Source organism: Rhineura floridana, chromosome 1 (assembly GCF_030035675.1).
Source record: "Rhineura floridana isolate rRhiFlo1 chromosome 1, rRhiFlo1.hap2, whole genome shotgun sequence".
In the NCBI taxonomy this organism is placed as follows: Eukaryota; Metazoa; Chordata; class Lepidosauria; order Squamata; family Rhineuridae; genus Rhineura; species Rhineura floridana.
The window spans coordinates 36,373,449-36,398,398 of record NC_084480.1 but is presented as its reverse complement, the minus strand read 5'-3'; the positions used below and the strand labels follow the sequence as shown (position 1 = coordinate 36,398,398).

Here is a 24,950-nt window from a genome sequence, read left to right as displayed (position 1 = left end):
CATCCCCCCTCAAAAAAAAAAACTTGGAAATACAGTTTACCTTTCAGAGAGCTACAATTCCCAGGATCCTTGACAAACTACAGTTTCCAGCATTCTTTGAGGGAGAAAATTTCAATGTGATTTAAATGTATGTTGTGTACACAACCTCAGAAGTAGCTATTGTACGAAATATAGGTGTAGATTGAAGTTATTAAATTAACAACTATGTTGAAAGACATAAAGAATGTATGTTATAAAAAATAACTTCCAGAAATGGATCCCTCTAACTCAATATATTCGACAAAGGTTAGGTTTTAAAGGAATCGAGGTAGAATTAAGCTACTATGAATCACTTTTTATATGTTAAGTTCTGAGACTGTGTGTGTATATATATACATGTATATAAAATGTATTGTTTACAGGGCCTCATTACGACTTTCGTGGGCCCTAGGCACTTTTGCCTTCATGGGCCCCTTCCACCATAATAATATCGATATTAAAAATTATTTTTGATATAACTTTAAATACTTCAACATTTTTTTTCTGTTTTAGACAAAATTTAATAGATTTTTGTGGGCCCTAAAAATTTCATTTTTTTCTGATGTGAGAAAAAAATTAAAAGATTTTCTTCGACCCTAAAAGTTCATTTTTTTCTTTTGATTTTAAAAGAAATTAAAACATTTTCGTGGGCCCCTAAAAGTATCGTGGGCCCTAGGCACTGTGCCTACTGTGCCTAATGGATAAGTCGGCCCTGATTGTTTAATAAAAATACATTTAATAGAGTTAAAACTTGATTTTAGGGAACAGAATGATTATATGACGTGAAAACTGGAAAGGTTGGGATATAAATTTGTAGTTAAAATATATTAAAAGCGGAAAACTGTTTATGTTAGAAGTAATTTCATGTTTTAAAGATTGCCGTTGTGGGTGATAACAGTATTTATTTAACATTATTTAAATTAAAACTATTTTTTAAAAATACTCACCTTAAAAAAGTAAAGAGTTGTAATTTTCTTTTCTCACTTTGGATGTTTTTAATTCCCAAAAGACCTGAGTTTGTTCATCAAGTTTCCAACCAAAATAATAAATTCCTGAAGAAGGAAGGTAGACTCAGTATGCTGAACCAAATCTTCTGCAAAAAGAAAAAGGAGGATTGGAAGTCAAACCCCAAAGACAAGAAACGAGAGAGATCTCAGAGAGAAGAAACCTCAGAAGTAGATGATATTATCACCACATTTGACTGCATTATGGATGCCAGCTGCAAAGGTTCCTCTGAGGAGTGTGTCACAGCTATTGACTTTAAAAGAAGAAACACAGACACCAAAAAGTACCTCATCTCAGAGAATAACCCACCAGACTGCAGTGGCCTTCCACCAATAAGAACACAAAGCCTGCCACCCATTACTATGGGCCATTCTTTTTTAACGACTTCTCACTCAACAACCCCTAGCATGAATCTGGGCACTGATAGTCACCATTTTGTACATAGGTCTCAAAAAAGCAGAAGTGAACATGATTTGTCAGATCAAAGGAGCAGCCGACAAACACTGGATAAGCCTTGGAAAGTTGACACTAACCAAATACTCACATGTAAAGTCTGGACGACAATGCCTTCTGATAATAAACTGATAGATGGATTGTTCCCAGAAAGATCCAGTCATGTGCTGTTGTGTCCTCCCCACCTTCCACACCTGCCTAATTCTCCATCAGGTAATTCTTCCCCCCTCCCTCTACTTTGATTGGGTTGTATCCAACTAAATTCTGCTCAGAGTAGACCTAATGAAATTAATGAACCTACCTTAGCCTATTAACTTCAATGGATATACTCTGAGTAGGATTAGCACTGTGGCAGCCCATATGGTATGATCCAAAGAAGAGCAATTATTTGAAAAGAATTGCATCATTACATGCAGCAATCAGAGCTATACTTTTTGCTTTCAGTGTGACCATTTCCATGCCCCTATTAAGTCAAGCCTCTTGACTTAAGCCTCATGGTGCTATTAAGTCAAGCCTCTTTTAAACTGAATAGTTGTGTTCTTCTTTGTAAGTGGGAAGGATACTGTTCACATTACTTCCTTACATTCATCACCCATCCCCTTTTTGGGCACAATAATGCATGCACTTTCTGTTAGCTCCCAGTACTCAAACTGGAGCGATCAAGGAATTGGGATGGTTTTGTTTCAAATTAGACCAGATTCAATTAGGCCAGATCCACTTCAAGCACTGGGCCAGCCAAGATGGTGGCGGAGGCTTCTTTAAGGAGCTGATGCCCCTACCACCATCTTGGTTGATGGCAGGCATGTGTGCGCACGCAGCGTACCACACATGCATGCCATCAAACAAGATAGTGGCAGGGGCATCAACCCCTTACAGAAACTTCTGCCGCCATCTTGCTTGATGGTAGCCCTGCATGCGCAGCATGCGCAGCAGCACAAGACAGGAGCAAGGTAGGTGGAACATACAGTAGCCGCACACACAGGACAGGCTGGTGCCCAAGGGCCCAGTCATGTCTGGCACTGGCCCTGCACATTCACAACCTGAGCTTAAGATGGAGCAGTTCAAAGCATTAACAGTCCAATAGATCTTGCTTTTCCATCAGGCTTAAATAGGGAGGCACCTCAAAGCCATGGTGCAGAGAGCAGGCCTCTCTGTGTGTGTTTCAAGTTTCCAGCATCTCCAGACCAGACTAAAAACACAAGCCTCTTTTTGACTCCAGGATGTGGGAGGGAAGGGCCTTCCTCCTGAAAAGAGTTTCAATCACCACAGAATGTATCTGGCCCAAAATCTATTCACCCATTAATGGGCAATTGACACACCCATTAGCTCACTTGCCCACTCAAGTAGATTAACAATTAATTAATTAATTAATAAGGGGAACTAGTCCGATTAGTGGAGAAGGTTTATTTGCTGCAGAGCCCACTTCCAGGTACAGGGTTCCAAATCAGAGGCTGGAAGGGGACTTACAGTTGATTTCTATCTCAACCCACAATCCCATAACAATACATACACACCAACAATAAAATAATACCCAATGGTTGGTTGTCTCCAAAAGATATCTGAAACGTTTTTTGGTCTATGATTGTAGAAGTTAAAGTTTACTGTATTGAGAACTGGCATTTATTCAAATACCAATGTCTGTGGTTGTTAATACTGAGGCATTATGAGTTATACCGTTTACCACTGAAATAGGTAATTTCTCTTGGATTGGTTTCCTGAATGTCATGGCTGAAACATGCATACTCTGCTATATTTCAATGAATACTTTAAAAAGTTGGTATGGAAATGCATGAAAACTGCAATGCTGAGTTCTCTTTTTAGAACTAGGTATTTAGAGCTAGTTACCTCCCTGGATGATGTTCTATAGTAAAACTTGTCAGTCTGGGTGCATCTTAGTATCACAGTAGTTGAACACTGGACTATTGTCCATGAAGCAAAGCTTTCAAAGAATCCCATAAAGGCTAAATGGGGTTGGGTACGTGTTCACCATAAAAGGTCTGTACTTTGCTGCCACTGAGAAACCCTAATAGAATTCCTGTAATTTAGGGCCAACCAAGGTGTGGTGTGGGCCGATTAGGATCTCCTGTGATTTACTATGCTAGTTAGCAGGCCCAAGATGTGGCCACTGTCAGAGGCGGTATACCCCTGAATACCAGTTGTTGGGAATCACAAGTGGGGAGAGTGCACTTAGGTGCTGCTTGCAGGCTTCTCCCAGTGTGAGAACTGGTTGCTGGACTGGATGGGTGATTGGTCTGATCCAGCAGGGCCCTTCTTATGTTCTTTTACTCTGGGGGAGGGTGCTTAACACTTTTCCCCATACCCTTTCTCCAATATGAATCACACCTGCCCTAATGCTGTTATTAGCTTTGAAGAAGTGAGATAGCTGTAGTTATCTGTATGTAGAATAATTGCATCTGATTTGGCCTTCATTAGGCACCCATAAGTTCTGCAAATTAGACCTTCAGAGTTTTTAGGTCAAGCAATATGAATCAGTGTCTAATGCAGCCTCACTGCTGTCTCTGTTGTGTTGTGGCAGAAGAATTATCTATTGGGGGAAAGGCAGTCTTACATGACTTCTGGGAATGGAAAAGAAAATTAAAGATGCAACAGCTCAAACTGCAAGGAAACCATGAAAATTATTATGTGTTTACTAGGGGAACATGCTGTGTTTCACTTGACAATCTCTTGCCTTCTGTTCTGCAACTGGTAGAAAGGGTGTACTGTCCAGGGACTTTGAGACTGATTCCTTCCCCACTAGCCTGCCCACAACTTAAGATCTGATGGAAATGCACTATGTTCTGTCTACGTTGAAGGCTCCACTGAGGGAGACTAAAGCAAGGGCCTTCTCACTGGCCAAGAATAAATTGTGAAACTCTTTACTTTGGAAGGCTCAGTTAGCTCACTCTTTCACAGTGTTTCACTGTACAGCAAAAACCATATGGTTTAGACAAGAATTTCATTTATTGGACAGATAAGTTCAGTGCTTTTGTTTTAATGTGCTGCACTGTCTCTGCATATTGTAGTTTGAAATTGTATTTTTGGGTTGGTTTTAATTGTTGTTAACTGCCCTGAATAATTTGCAGGCATCAGAAGGCCAATATACGGATTTTTAAAAATAAATCAACATTTCCAAAATTGGCTTTGCCACTGCAACTACATATATGGTGAGCACATACTTTGCATGTATAAGGTTACAGGATTGATCCCTGGCATCTCTGGGTAAAGGATGTTTGTAAAATATTTTTGCATAACACTTCCGAGAACCACTGTCCCTTGAACTAGACAATATCGGACAGATGGACCAATTGTCTGATAATGTCATGCAGCTGCATGTATTTTCATGTGTATAACTCAATGGAGTACTTCTAGATCAGGTATAGCTAAAGTGATGCCCTCCAGATGCTATTGAACTGCAACTCCCATAAGTCCCAGCCAGCATGGCCAATGGTGAGAGATGATGGCAACTGTCATCCAACAATATCTGGAGGATACCATGTTGGCTAATCCTACTGTAGATTTTCAAGTGAAGGGTATGTATTATATACACTGTTAGATCCTTGAAGGAAAATCTGTGATTGCCCCATTCTCAGAAATCATTATGGATACATAATGGGGCTTTACTTAGTCTACTTTTAGAACACAAGAATAGAGATTATTATATTATATATTTCATGTGTATTGATCAGCAACATGTTCATATAGTTGAGTAATTGACATACTAGAGTTTTATTTTGGGGGTTTTCGCCCCCAGAGTGGAAACTTGCAGTCTTTGAATCAGTCACTCAATAAGGTCTTCACAGTGTTTTAAATTGGTTGTTGTCTTTGTGAATCATGATATAAACTGCAACAAGCAATGAAGTAATTCTTCCATAGAAAAGTGTACTGATGTTGTCTACAAGGCAAAAAAAAATGGAAGGCAGCATCAATGAGTGGGGAAAAACAAACATATATGAGCTTCAACAGATGCTAGGAAACAGCTTTTTGAAACTGTGTTTGGGGGGATTGTTGAAAACTGATGCATTCTGGGATTATTAAAACCTGTTCAACTGGTAGCAAAGAAATGCAGTTTATACTTCCTCCTAGAGTAATACTGAGGCCCTTATCAGGGAAAACAGAATTTTGTGCACTGTTTTGTTGATCACCTAGAGAGTGAAAGAAAGAGGAAAGGGGGTTGCAGACTCAATCTGGGCTCTCCTTTCCTCCACCCTATCTCCCCCCCCCCCGGCATTCCATCTTTATATTAGATTCAGTGTATTTTCCAAACAAACACAATTCATGACTCTATGTATATCTCTCTTAGGGAAAAGTTTTCAACAGGCAATTCTAGAACAACGCAAAGTAAACGAACTAACTCCTGTGCGGAATAACTTGGCTCCCATACTAAACCACTGCATTCAGAAAGGTAAGAGTATTTTCAGTGTGGGATCCGTGAAATGCTACTTCCTATTTTTTTTTCAGAAATATATTTAATTCCAGTATAATCTATTAAAGGGGAGGTCTGCTGCATATATAAGCTATTATGATGTACCATAGTTCCACTCAAGCCTCATATTACAGCCTCCAAAGAGAGACTGATGTTGAGTCAATCTCCATCCAAACCAATTATTTTTGATCAATGGAAAACCCTCAGTTTGTGCAGTTTGTATATACACCTGCCCATTTGCCTATTTGCAAATGTCTTCCAGTACTGGCCCACCATGATTACAAGCAAAAAATTACACATGTGTACGATTATAAACAGCTGAGGGATTCACATCCTGCTAAGTTTCATATGAATATTGTGGCACATATGAAGCAACTCTTATGAAAGATCATCAATGGGACCAAGTAGTTCCACTGGGCACAACAGAACTCTGTTTGCATTTTGGAAACCTGGAAAACTTTAGATTACGATAATTGCTTAACCTATTCTTTGTTTCTGATTATCAGAGCCAATAATGTAAGCAACAAATTCTTGTTGCAATATAGCAATAGCTGGCTATACTAGAAAGGCAGGGTATAAATATTTAAAATAAAATTTGGTATTTTTGTCTGACATAAAACTCACATGAGCAAAGTGATTTCCCTGGTAGCTGATCACAAGCTTAGTTTTCCCCAGTTGTCAGCATATTGATTCAGTGGTTTACATTAGTGAGTAGAGATACAAAATATCAGTTGCCTAGCTAGCAGAAGCACCCTGTTCAGTGTCTAATTTTTGCATGGCTGTATTGGCTGAAAGCAAAACGGAGTAGATTAGCTATCCTAATTATTCTTTTGTTGTACAAACAGGATTTACATTTTGAAGCCGTAACGGGTAACAGTACTGTGATCTTAAAGAGAAAGAACAGGCAATACCAGCTGTCAGAGTGGCATGATATGGGGAAAACAAGTCAATCTGAAACAACATTTCCATAAGTGCCAATGCAATTCACAGTCACATGTAACTTGCATTTTGATCAGCTGATTAGAGAATTGAGAAGACTTTTAAACTAAACAAGCTGTTGATTAGTAAAGGCATATTAAGGCAAAATTTCTACCAGTTTTCTACTATGCAGAAAAAGTACCTAGATGGTGAGAATTTGAACTAAACTCATTTAAATGTATCTTATTATAAGAAAAGAAGTCCACAAAACACACAGTGATTTGGGGAAAAATTGGGTGAAGTTAGGGATAGAAAGCTGTCTAACTTAAGATAAAACTTCAAAACTTGAACTTTGTAACTGTAAAAGGTAAAGAAAACCAAAGCAGAATGGATGTAAAAGCAAAGAGGAAGCACTTAAAAATAGAACTGCAAAAGAGAAGTAACAGTGTTTAGTGTTTAAAAGTGCTCAGTAGAATTGGCATAAACAGAGAAGAATAATGAAAAAAATCGATACAGACTAATGCATGCTTATTCAAAAATAAGTATCATTGGCTTCAGTGCAATTTATTCTCATGTAAGTATGCATAGGACTGTAGCCTTATAGTACAATCCTATATGTCTACTCAAAAATAAATTCCATAGTGTTCACTGGAGCTTATTCCCAGATAATGGGTATAGGATTGCAGTCTTAAACCCATTTGAACTTAATGGGAATTACTTCCAAGTAAATTTGCATAGGATTGCACTATTGATATTCTAAAGGTTTTCCTAGCTATTGAATTGTACTGGACACCTTACAGAAAATTATTATATAACTGTATGATTTGTTGTATGATCCATGCTTCATTTGAGAGTGTGCAAAAACATGTACGTGTATATTAAATTATTAAGCAAAAATACTGTCAGTAACATGATAGGTAAGAATTAATTTACAAGTACACAGCAGAGTTACAGATGTAACTATGTCATATGTGGCAATTATATCCCTATTTCTATTATTGTTGTTGTTGTTAAATTTTATTTATACCCCGCCTTTCAGCCAAAGGCCCTCAAGGCAGCTTACAAAGAAAAATAAACACAGGTATAAAAACACAATATAAAAATACAATAAAAATACAATAAAAGCAATATTTCTACATATCATTCTTTCTTTCTTTGAGAACCTGCCTGTGATATGGTTGTGAGGAACAGCAAACAGCTGCACTTGTGGACAATGTTATAGTGGGGACATAGTCTACTCTCTAGTCTTGGGGGGATAGCCCCCTCATTGCCAGGGATCCCACAGAACAATAGGATAGTGCAAATTCTCCAGAGATCTTTGCAATACACATGCCCTCTCTCTGCACATGATGTCATAATAATGGCTATTTTGCTAGTTCAGTAATAACAGCAACACATCATTTAAAAATACTATACAACAGGCATCTGTTTTTCAAGAACACCCTGCTATCCACCACCAGAACCTGGGTCATGTACTTCAATCTGAGGGCCACTTTCAGGAAAGTCTGAGTAGCCCTGGAACTGTGAGGGATGGGAAGTTTAACTTGTTCTTTCCTTGCCATGGTCCTGGACTTGCTAACTGCTGTTTGCATTAACACCTCCATTAGCAACTATGGGAGCTTCCTTGAAATGCAAATAGACACTTCAGAGATGATATTTTTGTTGGGATTATTAACATCATGTCTAGCTTGGCCCTGAGTTTGCGTGGGTGTGGAGGGATTTGTTTGAAAGTAGTCAAAAATAAACCAAATTCAAATGCCTTTTACTCCCTGGAAAAGGGAACTTGCTTATAGGCAGAAGTCATATAATCTCCCTGAAATTGCCACACTCAGCAACTAAAGTATTTATTATTATGCATTTCTTATGAGAAATGAAGAACATTTGAACCAAGGGAATTTGAACTATATTCTTAGCTGTATCAAAATAAAGCTGGCCAAATCTTTCTAATCTTGGTCCGTTTGGATATTATTAAAGGACATTATTTGCAACAGAGTTAATGTATGGATGAAGAGGTAGATCAGCATCAAATAATACATCAAGACTGTGAACTGTAGCTGCAGCAGTAAAAATAGTATTAGTAATACTAGACATAATTGGGATACTTGAAGAATTTTTAGGAAATAAGGTGAACTCAGTTTTGTCTGTGCTCAATTATAGATTGTGTTGTGACATGCTGGATGAGTGTACGATTAGATAGCTGTAAAAGGGCATCAGACAGCCCTGGATATACATACTATGGTCCCAAATCAAACTCCACACAGTTGATTGACATCTTCATTGAGCTATCCACTATGACCCTGGAGTCTCATAACTTATTAGCCGCTGCCAGTTCAGATCTCATTAGTATATATGTGAAATTAGTGGGGAGATTGCACAAGTTGTTTGCAAGAGACAAATACAGGTCTGCCCAAGGAAACAAGAACAGTTCATGGTGCACAGTTTTACAGATGAGCAGAATGCCAGTTATTTCAATGGTGCAACTTAGAGCAGTTAAGAGTACACCATGCATAGAGATCCACATCCCTGTTGCCTTCAGCATAGCCCACCAGAGTGCACTAAAAAGTATGCATTGACAAGCTACATTATTTCCTGTGTTGCTTTTTACTTCTCCCTCTTTGCTGTCTTCCAGCTCAGCAACCACCCAGCCAAGCTTCTCAGGGTGTCAAAGAGATGAAGTCATTGTCTTTAAACTCTTTAAGGACTGGTGCCTCTATTCTTCCACCACCACTTATCACCAAAACTCCAAAAGCAGCACTTTCTCAGCGTACCTTGCTGTACTCTTTCTTACCAGTGCTATCAGCTGAACCTCTCCAAACAAGCAAAGTCCTGCCTGCTATTCCAAGCCACAAGGGATCCAGCCTCACTGGAGAGGCACTTAACCAACCACACTGCAAATCAAATAATGACCATTAGCTCAAGAGTCCTAGGTGGTCCAAGAACTGGTGGATAAAATACATTTCTACAGGTTGCTTTCCAATCCATTGTTAATTAAGGAATTAGCAAACTGACAATTTAAGAAGGCTACCAGCACTAATCATGCAATCTATTTGGTGCATTTATTTTATCATATTGGGGAAAGTGCTAGCAAATGGGCTGTGGAAACAGAAAGGGGGGAAAGACAACAAAAATGCAACTTCACTTTGCTGTTTAGGCTCAGAAGCCAAGCAAGAGTGCCAGCTTCCAGGGCTAAATCAAATGTACTTAGCACATGGTTAGCACATATACATCTCATTGAGGGCTGATCTATACTTAAAAATATCTGCTTGCATGGGCACTCCAAATACCAGGCATTACATTTAACTTAGTCCTAGCTCATACATATGCAGCATTTCTATGATAGTATTCTGTGGCCCAAATGGCAGCCATGCTTGTGTGCAAATCCTCCAGGCTTATCACCTTTGAAACATGATGTCCCTTATATAATGTACCCAGGTAAGTGCCTTTCAGACCTATTCCCACATAATGTCCTTGTTTGCACATCACATTAAGCCATAGCTTGTCTTAAACCATAGTTTAATTATGAACATTGGTTTATTACTGCCTTATGGTTCACGGTTTGTCTGAAACAAGAAAACCACAGTCTGGGTTCAGACAATACAACAAGTCATGCTATGGCTTGTTTGAGCTGTGCAGGTATGTGGCAGTGAGAAGCTGCAAGAGGAACTGATTAAACAATGGTTTAAGACACTGTGGCTTATTTTGACTTGTGAACCAGGCTAAATGAATAACACATTTAAATTGGTTCTAAATCCATTTTTAAGGTCCCATTGACTAGTAGGAGTTAAGTGTGATGTTCCTGTAGGTTAAGCATCTGTAAATATGGTAAGTGCGAGTCTATTAGGTGATGTATGGTAATTGACTGAGAGAGAAAGGGGGAGTACATGGATGAGAAGCTGAAGTATGCTAGATGATGATTGGCTGAGTGGCTGGCTGGCTGAAGGTATAAATGGAGGTTTGTGAGTGATGGGGGGAGAAGTTGTTGAGTTGGCTGGAGTGAGGTTGTTTGGTGAGGGTTGGTTGGCAGAGTTCTCAGGGAAGTTTGGACTGTATTTGGCTGATATTTAAAGAGTATATATATGAACAGAAACATAAAGAGTGACCATATATGAAACCATACGCTTGTGAAACATTCCTAAAGTAATCTTGTTATTTCCTGTTGTTAGTAAATAAATACTTATTTGGTTTACCAAAGGCCTGATCCTTGGCTGGGGGAATATACAGACCAGAAGGGAGGGCAAGGTAATTACCAAGGCTGAACAGAAACTGTATCTAATGGTGGCAGTGGTGAAGGGAGATATTGTAACAAGTCAAGTATCCAAAGCAACCCAGAGTTGTATGCTTTATATATAAAGATACAAGGGGGTTGGGAACAGCATAGGCACACAGTCACAAAGTAACAAGCTATAGAGAGACTTAGGCAAAGTCTCTGGGAGTATTGGTTACAGGAAGTGACTGGTGGTGGTGCCTAGCAGTGGGATCTAGTGAGATCTGTGCTAGAGCGGAGTGAGAAACCATATAAAGGACAGTCCTGACTGGTCGTGTCCCTGATGGTGCCTAGTGAAAGGCGGTAGCCACAAGCAGGTGGGAACCTGACAGGGAGAACCAGGGAAGGACGCCACATTAAGCACACTTAACGTTCACTAGATTATATCCTGAGCATTGGCAAGGATTTTCTGTGTATCAAAACAAAACATAAAACAAAGGCCAAACATGTTGAAAATAAATGTAGTCATTTTATCAACTCTAAATAAAACTTGTTCTTCCGTGATACATTGTCAAGAATTATGCGTTTCCTGTGTTGGGTGCTTTTTTGTGACCTCTGTGTGCTAAATATAGTGCAGACAAGAAAAGACCAACGAACAGCATTGACTTTTTGCAGAGAAATATGTAAAATGTATACATCAGCAAATGTACATAGCTGCAGTCTGCAAACATGCTCAGAGATTTCTCACACAGTTTAAACTTCTCCATGGTGCTTTTTTTCAAGTGGTTGTAGCAGCACAGCTATATTGCTCTCCTCACAGCTACTCAAATGTCTCTGCACCTCCATGGTAAATAAAGTACCGCTGTCTTGGGGGAGGGTGCTATAAGGGCTTGCATGACATCCTTAATAACAACTTTATCATCATCACCACCACTTGTAAGAGTAAAAACTAAGCACTGTATAAAATTTATAAGGAGACAAATTTTGCCAGCAGGCTTTCAATTGGAAATAGATAATAAAGAAAAATGAGAAGAAACAAAACAAATCCTTCACATATTCTCTGTCACTCCCAGTCATGAAGCCCAGTTGCTAAGTTTTGCAAAACTGCCTTCTTTTACTCTATGTTGTTTATACATAGAACATTACAACCGTAGCTCCAAGGAGTTTACAATCTAAAGTTTGACAGTACAAGCATTCATTGCCTTCAAATGCTTTCTAAAAAGCTATTACAAGGCCTGTATGCTGAGGAAGGCCAACAGTTGGGTCCTTCCCACCCACCCCTTTACCTACAGTATTAGCATGCCAGAATCCCAAATGGTAGGTTGTATTTGCAATGTCCAGGACCACAAAAATATGCACCCACTTTTAAAAAAGATTTTAATGTCTAGCAATGAGAAAGAGAAGAGCCCGCAGAAGAAAAGCCAGGGCCTAAACTACAGCCACATTGACCAGTACTATTAGCACTACTAGATTCCATTAAGCTGCAGAGCACTTTGTTGGCAGGAGTGCAAGCAATGTGCAGGTAACAAGTTGTAGCACTGTGATATCCAAGAAAATGTTCGATACCTATTACAGTACTGCAGTAGAGAGGAAGTGAGTATGGTATACCTGTTGTATCTCATAGATGGAAAATCAGAGAGCTTCCAGAATTAAAAACAATTATCTAAAGAAATGTCCTTATGTATACTGCTGCTTAACAAGGGAAAAGATGGATATTGTTTTGTAATAGGCATGAGAAAAGAAGGCCTTTTGTTTGGACTGTTTGCCTCTTATGCCAGGCAAAATAACTGCACATCAACATGTTGGAAGAGAACACCCAGAAGTACATTTCTGTAGTATCCACAAATGTTTTAAAAACATAAGCAGCTTCTGTTCTTCCACTATAAAACAGCATGGTATTTTCATTTTATGAACCAGTCGTAATACATGGATAGGGTTGCCATATTCCAGTTCCACAAATCTGGGCAGGCCAATTTGCATATTATGCATATTATGTACATATTATGCATATTATTTGCATAGTATGTGCGTATTATGCATATTATTTGCATATTAATATTTGGATTGACCAGTTGTTTTGTTTTTGTGCCTAGGAATTACCACCAAAAACTGGGGAAAGATGTGAGAAATCTTTTTTTTAAAAAAAAACTTACATTTTCAGCCTTAAATGCCTAGACTCTAGTTTCCAACACTATGGAATATTTATTGATTGATTAAGAGGATTTATATCCTGCCCTTCTGCTGTTAAAAATAGAGCTCAGGGCAGCTTACAAATATAATAAAAACAATAAAAATACACAATCGATATAAAAACATAATAAAAACACAAAATAGCAACAAACATAAAGTAAGTCAGGGCAGCAGTACATATACGATATATTTCAGAGATGTGGTGGGTGGAGAAAAACAAGAAGCCAAAATGTTAGAAAAAGGAGTCTTTCATACCACATGATCAGTTCTAAATATTGTAGCAGCAAGTTTTACAAGTTCCTCCAGTATTCAATTGGTGCAGGCACTCAGACATTCAAAGTATCTGTATGTTTCTTAGGTTTTATAAAAGCAGAGCTTTGCTTAACTCAAAATTTCTTCTCCCTTTGATCAACCACATCTACACAGGTTCCACCTCCATACTCAAAATGAAACTGGGCCTGGAAGTATGCAACAACCCCACACATACCTTGCTAATTAGATTACCAATGCCAGGATGTCTGTCTTATCGACTACTCTCCTGCTCCCCCCCCCCGGGCATCATGAAAGACCCAGTCCTGGGCTCAGAAAGAAAATAAATATCTGGTCCTGATAAGCCTCTTGTTTTAATTAAAATAATAATTATAAATTCTTGCTCTTATCACTAATGGGAGTTAATTATCTTGCATATGCCCATAGTAAAGTTTCAGATATTTTCAGACCCTCAGCAATTTTCAAGTAGTCTCTGTAGAAGAAAAGTTTGGGAACCCTTGGTCTAAGACATCTGCTTATGTCCCTATGCTGCTCTCACCCCTCATTTAGGTGCCTGGGATGCATGCATGTGGACATACCTCCTTACAATTATGGAAAGTGATTCTTAATAATAAGTCTCCAGACACAAAGTTACATAGGTGTTTATCAGTAGTTTAGTAGAAAATTCAGAAGTGCAGGGTCCCTTCATGACAACTACAGCCACATACAGCCTTTTTTGCTCCTGGATGAAGAATGAGATCTTTGTTAATGCATTCTCTCACAACAACAAACATCTCTAGGAGCCAATCAGCATGTAAGTGGAGAGTGTTAGCAACTGAGAAGAGTCTTCTCAGTGGCTGAGTCACCTCCTTTTACTCTGATTGGCTCCAATCAGCAGGAAAGGCAAGGAAGCATATTAGAAGACTCTTCTCAGTGACTAACACACTCCCTTTTCATGCTGATTGTAGGATGCTTGGAGACTTAGGGACCCTGCTCCCAAAAAAGCAGGGGGACTAAGATCCCCTGGGTGACTACACTCCTGGTGCTTATGGACATGACCGTAATATATTTTGTGACGTGCAAGTTCGATATGACATTATTTATTAAATGTGCTTAGGATTACACTGATGGCATTCCCAAATATGTACTTTTACACAGACTTTGGTTTTCCATAACATGTTCGTCCAAGCCTCCACTCTTGGGGGGGCCACTACTTGCACACCCCTTCCATAAGCACATCAAAGTTGGATACACACCTGAACTAAGACCCAGAGAACAGGGCACTCAAAACAAAAAGGTAATTACAGTGGCTGAGTAGATCTTGTACAGTGGTTATACTGACTGGGCAGCCACTGGCCTTCATATTTTACAAAATACTTTTTCCTATACAGAAAATACTTTTTCCTATACAAAGATTAAATTTCTGTGTATGAAAAAGTAATATATGAAGTGGTCTCAATAGTGAGAAAAGTAAACAAGTGGATGGTGATCCAAATGTTTTTCATTCTCACGTTATGAAGCTAGCTGTCAGATGATGTATCACCTTCCCTACGCATGCAGCGTAGACTGAAAAAACACCATTCAATATGTGCATGTGTTCTTTCCAACATGAATCTACAGGTCTCAAAAAGTAATGTGTGACACAGTCCTCAAATACCTATAACATGCCTCAAACATGGTCTCTTGTTCTACCAGCATGCCTTCACACCATCACTTTGCCAAAACATAAGGATAGGTAAATTGCTTTTAGGGAGGTTCACAATTATGATTTCCTATTTATTTAATCTAAAAATATTTAAAATACATAAAAAGCCAGGGGAAGATATTGGGGGAAATATAAAATAAATACAAATAAAATGGGAGGGGGGTTAAAGAGACCTTAAATGTGTAATAAAAACAACATCATCAACAACAACAACAAAAAGCAAACCAGGAATATCATTGCTTGATTTTAAAAGTATTTGGCTGACACTTAATGTTAAACAATACAATAGTCACTGCCAGGAGTGAGCCAGTGTCCACCTAGGGCAGGCGGGACTCACCCTCCTCCTCTGTCTTCTTCAGCCACCTCTGCCCACTGCCCTCATGCAATGGTCGCGCCCCACCAGACTGCCAGCTCCAGCGGGCAACAGGGACTGCAGCTCTCGCCACCATTTGCTTTTCCCAGGCCTGGAGAAGAGATGAGGCTGCTTTGCCTCCAAAGAAGGGAAGTAGCCATGTGTGTGCGTGCGCACCTCTCAGCAACTACCCTGCCGGCGCGTCTGCCTAACTGCTCAGGTGCCCACAGCAACAGTCCCTATGCAAAGGCATGCATAGGCACGTGTCGTGCAGGCAGACACGCTGGGGTGTATAGCCGGGACTGAGGAAGAGGTGAGAGTGGCAGCAGTGTGTTTGCACCTTGACGCAGAGAAAAGGTGGCTGCAGACTTTTTTTTTAATAAAGGCTGGGCATCCGGGCCAGCCAGTCAGCTAAACGGGCGCCGGGTTGCATTATTAGAATCCGGGTAAAACCCGGCTAACCGGGCAATATGGCAAACCTATACATGGAGGCTAGTCAGTTAAGTCACATATTTAACTTGAATCATTGTAAAAAAAAAAAATTGCCAGTTTAAGTAGGCAACGATTTGCAGCAGGAACATCTTTCTTATAACAAATGAACTCTGGGAAAGTGCAAAAGTTGATTTAAAAAAAAAAAAAAAGATCAAAGGTCCTAACAGTCAAAAATTTGAGATCTCTGAAGGCTGAAACTGGATCTTAGTTTGCCCCTTTCCACCACAACACTATCCATGGGCCTTGTGCCAGTAGTTTAAACCACTGATAAGCACTACTAATTTTCCCTTCATCTCCCTCTCAGCAAACTTCCACAGGATCCCATTTCTTACCTCCTGGATAAAAATGCAGAGAAATTCACTAATAGGCAAAAAAAAAGTTGTGGTTTAAGAATGTACCTATAGGCAACAGATATTTCTATCAAACTTTGAAAAGCAGGGAAATTGGGCAGCTATAGTGAATGCACCAGGGGAGCAGGAGACCTGACCTCCTCTCTGAGATATTGTACTGCTCTACACATTTGTAAAAGTGCAAACATAATTTGGGTTGGTCGTTCACAGTCCAATCCATTTCCTGTGTAGCTTGGAAGAATTTGGTGCCTCTGAGCATACGGTGAGTGGTTGTAACACCTGCAATCAGTCCAAATAACAGAAACAAGACATGTGCTGTGCTGATCTTGTTTTAGCAGGGAGGAAGCCACAATATTAAGACAATTGATATAGTTCAACTTTAAATATGTTTGATTTAGTTTGCAATTTTAGTGACATTTCCTATAGTAAATCATTTAATTCTGTTTCTGTGAATATGTGAAGTACAGCAACACTTTGCAACACTAAAAAAAGCTCCAAAAACAATTGTGGAATAATGGCACTGACTGTTCTGCATAATAGTTTCCAGTGGACATCAGGAGTGTCTCAGTTTGCATAAGATAAAACAGTGGGATGTGAAATATATTCTAGCAAAATTCTAGATGTGCTCTATGTTTTTAAGTGACCATGCCCACCTTTCCTTAAGTGGAGTAGTATAAGCATAGCAGGCTGAAAACATGCATCGGGCAGGCCAGGTTTGTTTTTTCCAACAGCTAGAGTCATTGCTTAAGTAGCAACATATTGTAATCAGTCCAATTTTACATCAAATTGCTGTTTCAGATTCAACTGTTAATGCGCCCAAAATAGAAATAGAGCATAACCTCCAGTTTGAAACACAAAAGGCTGTCTTCGCCATCATATGACATTGACCAATAAAAAGCTTTGAAATTAATAAAAATAAACTTGACACAGATTTCTAGGATGAATAATGAGAGAAATATAATTTTCTAGGTTAGATTCTCTGTAGAAACAGTAGTAATAGAAAAGAAGCAAAATAAGAAGAACACCAATAAACACACAAAAATGTAATTCTCCATCTTTGGAGATAGCCAGTGTTGCCACCACTCACCATATGCTCAGAGCCAATTGTTACCAAATTCTTCCAAGATACACAGGAAGTGGATTGAACTGTGAAAGACCAACCCAAATTGTGTTTGCATTTTGACAAATGTGTAGGGCAGTACAGTATCTCAGAGAGGAGGTCAGATCTTCTGCTCCCCTGGTGCATTCACTATAGCTGCCCAATTTCTCTGCTTTTTACATTGTGATAGAAATATCTGTTGGCTGTAGGTACGTTCTTAAACCGCAAGGTTTTTTTTGCCTATTAGTGAATAGTTCTTTATCTTTAAACCAAACTCGGACCGGACAGTAGGATGTATGGCCACGCTATGTCTTCATATTCTTCCTTTCTTTCTTCCTTTCTTTCTTCCTTTCTTTCTTTCTTTCTTTCTTTCTTTTTCTTTCTTTCTTTCTTTCTTTCTTTCAATAAATAAATAAATAAATAAATAAATAAATAAATAAATAAGATTCTTCCCTTGCCAGCAGTCACTGTAGCTAGCAGAATCACCCAAGACAACACAGTACAACTAGATTTACATCATATTTTCTAAGGGAGATCTCACCAGCCTAACTGTAAACATCCCTTTTTCATCCCCTTCCAGCACCATCCTCCTTCCTTCCCAGATGGATCTGCTCCTCCTCCCAGGCCAATCCTTCCATTCCAGTTCAGGTCCCTTCCCTCCATCTCATAAAGATTGCAGTTCTCCATAAATCTGTTTCTTCTGTCATTATTCTAGTCCAACTACCCACCTAACCACTAAATTCATAGGGAAAATTTTAAAATCTCAATTGCCCCCAGCCTAAGCCAGTAAGTGCTGCAAGGTCTCTGGGTTGGATCTACAGTTACAGGATTTTTCCTTTTCCCAAACTCTATGAAGTAAAGAGTAGAATATAAATAGGGCAGGCTATTGTCTGCTTGACTTGAAACTTTTTGCCAGTTGCTTTGCCACCCAAGTTCTTCAGGCTCTGCCCTGAGGTACCAAACAGAGTTTGGCTCTTCCCCTTACTGGCCAGATGCCACCCACTGCCCCCACCAGGTACAGTTCCTTAGTTCCTCCCAGGCTGTTCTCCCTAAATTTAATGGTCTGAGTTTGGATGACTGATCTGACACCCCAAGCCCTACTGAATTTCAGGTTGACCATAGGAACTTTTAGGCGGCCTCTTGATAAGGCTATCAGTGGCTACTAGCCACGGTGCCTGTGTGCTTCGTCCAGTATGCCACAAGTGGGGAAAGTGCTGTTGCATTCATTTTTTCTGCTTGCAGCCTTCCCATAGGTATCTGGTTGACCACTCTGAAAACAGAATGCGAACAGAATGCCAAACTAGATGGGCCTTTGATCCAGCAGGGCTCTTCTTATGTTCTCTTTCTGTAAGGTCAGGTGACTGGTTAGGCCCTAAAGCATTTAGGCAGTGCAGTTCCTTTCCTATGATTACTGTTTTGCATTTCCCAAAGGGAGTGGGAGTACATTCCACTATGACAGGCCCTTTTCTAAGGCCAGAGGACTGCATAGTCTGAGAGAGCAGAAGCCATTGTTGTAATGGTACCCATGCTAGACCAAAGCCTGTCTATTCCTAACCATAACTTCTGTATGGTCTGCTTCTCATCAATGGTATCTTCAGTCCTGTGTCTTTTGTTTTGTTTTGTTCTGGATTTTTCTGTCAGTTGTCTCATAATTTGTTGAAATTAATTAAAATCAGCCATGTTCACAGAGTACCTGTCATCCTATTACTGACCTTGCCCAAGGCTGGCTCCAGGCATGCTGGGGCCCTTGGGCACCAGCCTGCCCTGGGCCCCTCCGCTCCCTTTCTGCGATCCGCGGCAGGTGCTTCCAAACTGCCCGCCATCCCCCCACTTCTCCTACCTTTCTCTGCTGTTTTTTGCAGCTGTGCACACTGCGTGTGCAGGGTTGCCATCAATCAAGATGATGACCAAGGTTTCCATAAGGGGCTGAAGCCTCTGCCGCCATCTTTGTTGATGGCATACACCTGTGCACATTGCTGCCATCAACCAAGATGGCAGCAGAGGCTTCAACCTCTTATGGAAACCTCGGCCACCATCTTGATTTATGGCAACCCTGCGCGCACTGCAAAAAACAGCAGAGAGAAAAGTAGGTGAAGTGGGGGGGATGGCACGCAGCTTGGAAACTCCTCCTGTCCTGTGATCTGCGGCTCCTGCTGCGGATCACAGAAGGGGAGCAGAGGGGCCCATCAGGGGCCTCGTAGCTCCAGGGGCCCTCGGGCCAGTGCCCCACCTGGCCGCCCTTTAGAACTGGCCCTGACCTTGCCTCATACTCTGCTTTCATCTTCTGCAGTTTAAAAGTTAAAAAAATGCATGGCTGATTTTTAATTAATTTAAGAAATTTAACAATGAAGTCTATTATAATGTCAGGCATGCTCAGTAAGAACCATCAGTGTTCTAAAAGCCAGACTCACAGCTGTTTGGCTTCGCTAATCAGGGGGCCACACCCTCACAAGACATTTATTTCAGTTTAGACAGTCATGGTTTCCCCCAAAGAATCCTGGAAAGTGTAGTGCTGAGAGTTGTTAGGAGATTCCTATTCCCGTCACAGAGCTCCAGTGGCCAGACTGGTTTAACAGTCAGCCCCACTTCTGGGGATTGTATCTCTGTGAGGGGAATAAGGCCTCTCCTAGCAAAGCACCCTTCACAAATTACACTTCCCAAGATTCTTTGGGGGAAGCCATGACTGTCTAAAGTGAAATAAAGGTCTGGTGTAGATGTGGTGAGGGACATCTTTGATTTAAATTTGAGTGGGAAACTACATGTGCCTGCTGTAGAAAAAAAGGTGGGGGAAATGCTGAAATACAGTGATACTATTCACAATGTTTTCCTTTTGGAAAGGAAAGGGGCTTTCCCTTTGCCCAGTACCCACCCAATCTCCTCCCCCCAATCTTCTCCCTGCCCCTCCCCCAAGTCAGTTTAACCTATCCTAAGCATGATAGCACAGGAGTAAATCCCACTGAACTCAAAAAGCATGCAAATGATCAAACCTGCCCTTCCCTCCTCCCCCTCCCTTCTAAATCCCTTTTTGCAAATCATTTTCCATGTCCTGCCTTTGGCAGATTTTGAAATACCAATTATTAATATAAGAAAACAGACTGTGTATTTGAAGGATACATGTGGGGGGGCAGGTTCTGCTAATTTTGCAAGTTGCTGGCTCTGCCAAATGTCATTTAGTTGCTGGGGCTAAATGTAGTTAGAAAGAGGGCTGTCAAAAATGCACAAAGGAGCCCAGCAGCTCAAGCTCTCAAAGCAAGAATATTCTTGACACAGGTATTTCAAAACACACCAAAGGCAGGACAGGGAGAGTAAGTTGGGGACAAGAATTTGGTGCATGAGTGGGTGAGTGCTTTTCTTTTTTGCTCTCCTTTTCCTGTACTGCCTCCTGTACTTGCAAGGACAAATTTTATTTACATTTTTAATGCAGCTGTTTTGCATTAAAGCATTCATGGGAAAATGAGCTGTTTTCTTTTCTTTTTTAAACTACCATCAATGCTGCAAATCTTTTCCTTTTGGCTGATGGTAACAAAATGGAAGTAGGGGGTGTGGCAATAGATGGCACCCAGCAAAATATCACTACCCACACAATGCACTTCAATGTGCCCACAATCATGTAACTTGTGATTTTATACCAGATTTACTTCCTTTATTGGATCCCTGGATCTAGTGCAGGCTACCAGTGGATGAGGAGGACATCAGGTGAATTACACACACACAAAGCTGAGGCACAAGCAGCTTCAAACCCACATCAAATTCCTGTGTGGATAAGCCCTCGACGTCTATTGATAGCACCAAAATAAAACCTGAGGCACAAGCAGTTTCAAATCTACATCCAAGTCTTATGTGGATGAGTCCTCAGTCATGAAGCTTATTGGGTCACTGTCTCTCAGCTGAATCTACCTCACAGTGTTGTTGTGAGGAGAAAAGAAGTGAAGAGAGCTATATATCGCACCCTGAGCTCTTTGAAAAAAGGATGGGGAATAAATGCAATTAATAATCAAATAAGCTACAAATCATTCCTCATAAGTTCTCCACCCACTAATACTAGATGTATCTAAACAGAACTATTGAGTTCCTTGAAGTTATGTTCCTGGATTTGTGTGTTTAGTTTGGGTACAGTTTGTACATATGCCTTGCCAAATTAGGATCAGCCAATAAAAAAAGACACTCATGGATTGAAGGTTTATTTTGTTTTTGTTTTTTTTTAACTTTAGACTGAGTTGACCTGCAAACAACATCAGCAATGCCAGTCAGGGCAAAGATGTGCAAAGCAGCCACTCCACCGGAGTTCTTTCAGTAGCAGAAGGGGAGGGAACACTAGCTGTGGCCATAAACTTGCAGAACATTTGTACAGAGATGTTCCCACTTGTTTGTCTTCTCTTCATCATTTGAGCCTGTTTCTTTCTTGTCTTTGCTGGCATAGCTTCAAAATGGCCATAATTTAAGTGTGTGATACACAAGAGAAACCACTCAGCTGGAGCTTTGATTTGCAAATTAAAGAGAGTCCTTCTTTAAGTCACAAAACCAGCTCAAAGATCACAATGTGTCAAAGATTTCCAGCTTTGTAAAATAAAATGTAAAAAATCTTCATTTTAAACTCTTTGTTTTCCCTTTGATTTCTTTTTAACTAAATACCTCGTTGGCTAATGAATTGAATAGGAAGAATGTATGTTTGCTCCCGTGGGCTACTCTCACAAGCCAACACCATACACGTTTCCTACATGGAGATAATCTTTGTGCAAAAAAAAGAGTATTCTATCATTGTGTGAAGTACAATTTTATATTCTTGTTGCATCATACCAAGAGTTCAGCATCTGACATTCAGGGTATAATGCTCCACTTAGCTATTAGGGGAAATCTTGCTGTGAATCATTGTAAGGGTATGAAACTGTCGATGTAACAAGACAGAAAGTATCTTGCCAGAGACGTACAGTAGGGCCCCACTCATACGGCAGGTTAGGTTCCAGACCCCGTCCGAAAAGTGAAAAGTGCTGAAAAGCGGATCAGCTGTAGCACGGGGGTCTGGAACCTAACCCGCTGATCGCACCGGAGGAGAAGACCAGCTGTAGAGTGCTATAGCTGATCTTCCCCTCCTCCAGCATGATCAGCTCGAGGGGGAGTCTGATTGCTCCAGAAGAGGAGATCAGCTGTAGCACTCTACAGATGATCTTCCCCTCCTCCAGTGCAATCAGATCAGTCTGATTGCGCCAGAAGAGGAGATCAGCTGCAGTGCTCTACAGCTGATCTTCCCCTCCTCCGGCAAGATCAGCTGGAGAACGGGGAGCTCCACCACCCCTTCCAGCTGACTGCCCCTCTGGTGCTGTATTAGCGGAATGGCAAAAAGCGGGGTGCCAAGAAGTAGGGCCCTACTGTACTCCTCTTTCCCCCAATTCACAGCAAGGGCAATGTGAGCACTTTGTTTGCTCTCAGTAGGGTTGCCAGGTCTCCAGTTTGCACCTGGAGACTCTGGACTTTTGGAGACCTCTCTGGGTCTCCGGGTCAGTCACCTTAATCTCCAGACTCTGGGCTTTCATTTTTTAAAAAAATTAAGTTTCTAGGTGGTCTGGTTCAAGAAATATACACCAAAACGTCAGCAGCCCCCGCAACTCCTATAAAATGAGTTCGTAGCTGGCTGCTCTAATCCCGCCATTTCAGGCCGTTTGTAGCCAATAAGTGAAGTCAGGCTTGTGATTGACAAGGCAGTACCTAGACCCCTTTGCAAGATCAGAAAACTATTTTTTCTTCCTGCTCATCTGAAAATCTCATAAATTGAGTAAGTATACCACTTCAGTCTTTTTCTATCTTGTGTGCGGGAGTCAAACAAGTTTAAATTTTCCTCAGCTGTTGAAGAAGGAAGTGTTTTGAAAACCTTCCCAATATGAAGTTTTAATCCAATACTCGCTTTTCTGGGAATAAAGCTGCAATGCTAATCCCACATACCAGGAGTAAACCCCATTGCATTCAAAAGGACTTACTTTTGAGTAGACATGGTTAGGATTGTGCTGAAAATTAATGGGACTTTTGAGTGAACATAGCAAAGAATTCTGTTTGTGTTGTAAACCTTTCCTCCAATCCTGTTTTTTAAAGAAATTAGGCAGGGCTTACTTAAGTATCACTACTTTTATTTTGTAGGAAACTAATACTGATTTTATTTAAAAAAATGTTCTGCCATGACCAACTGGTTTTGACAATAAACTATATATGGGGTGTTTGATTTTTTACATCTCCAGTGTGTATGTATATAGAGAGTCTTTCCAACAACCCTGTGAGGTAGAGTTGGTGAATGGAAACCAAGGCAGCTCACAATAAGAAATAAATCCCTTTAAAATCCAATAACCATAAAAAGCAAGTATAAACAGCTTGAAGATGCATGATTCTGAATTTTGTGTTGGGTGAGTGACATTCCTTATCATTTGAGGTTGCAGTTCTGTGCACGCTTCCCTGTTTGAGTAAGCCCCATTGAATACATTGGGACTTGCTTCTAAGTAAATATGCATAGGATTGCACTATAAATATCTTTGCATGTAGTGTAAATAATACATATCTTTGACAGTCATGCTTATATAAATATTTCTTCATACCATGTCCCAGTAAGTATCTAATTTCACACTATGACTGTATATTATTTCCTCTACATTTTAAGTGTGCCCTTCTGTTGCGCCCCAGGTGCAAGAGGAGATAGCTCAGGGAGAGGAGTCAAATGAGGATGAGGTCCCTCGGAGTGTTGAAGGAAAGGGGAGTGCTGTCAGTCAGCAAACTTCCCCGGCCAGCCCCCCAATCGAGGCGGTTCCCACATCACCTGCGAGTTCCTCACCTGAGCCATTGAGAAGCAACCCCTCACATGTGCCAACCCCACCCCCACAGGAATCCCCACCTGACACTTCAAACACTTCCCCGCCAACCAGCTTCCTGCTCCCTGAAGCCAAGACATCACCTGGCGAAGCCCCACTGTCGGATGGGCTGCCGGAGGCTCGCCCCCCCTCACCCCGCGTGAGATGGCACGAGAAGAGGGACTTTCAGAGGGTGAAACTTCGGAGGAGCCATCGTTTATGAGCAAAGACCTTCACTACTTAAGCAGGTGCCCACCAAGACTCTAGTGCTGAGTCAATTCTCTGCACACGCTGCAGAGACTGCTTAGATAGCTTAGCTAGAGAAAGTAGTGAGCTAGAGTAGACAGGTTTATAAAGTGCACTGCTTTGGATGTAACCATCACACTAATAAAATGATAATTGAACCAAGTCTCACCTCCATCTCTTGCCTCGGGTTCTGGGCAGGACATCTTCTTCCTTAGGGTGGTCATGGTTCCCCTCAGTATTTTTCATCATGAGAGGCTAAGAGATGGTGAGTAGCCCATAGTCACCCAGTAAACTTTATAGTTCATTTCCATTTTAAAAAATTAATTATGATTTACATGCAGCCAAAGTTTATTAAGTAGATCCACACAATACATTTAAAGCACACCCAACTAGCATTTAAAGCACATTACTTCCCCTAA

General features: G+C 40.6%; 1 protein-coding gene across 1 annotated transcript in view; it reads left to right on the top strand.

Annotated features, from left to right (window-relative positions):
- Positions 1 to 10,809, top strand: part of ANKRD55 (ankyrin repeat domain 55) — a 59,226-nt gene extending 48,417 nt beyond the window's left edge. Inside the window, exons 9-11 of the mRNA XM_061608547.1 lie at positions 1,028 to 1,689; positions 5,777 to 5,878; positions 9,447 to 10,809. Of these exons, the coding sequence (XP_061464531.1) occupies positions 1,028 to 1,689; positions 5,777 to 5,878; positions 9,447 to 9,730 (1,048 nt within the window). The 3' untranslated portion in view covers positions 9,731 to 10,809. The remainder of the gene's footprint in view (positions 1 to 1,027; positions 1,690 to 5,776; positions 5,879 to 9,446) is intronic.
- The last annotated feature ends 14,141 nt before the right edge of the window (positions 10,810 to 24,950 follow it).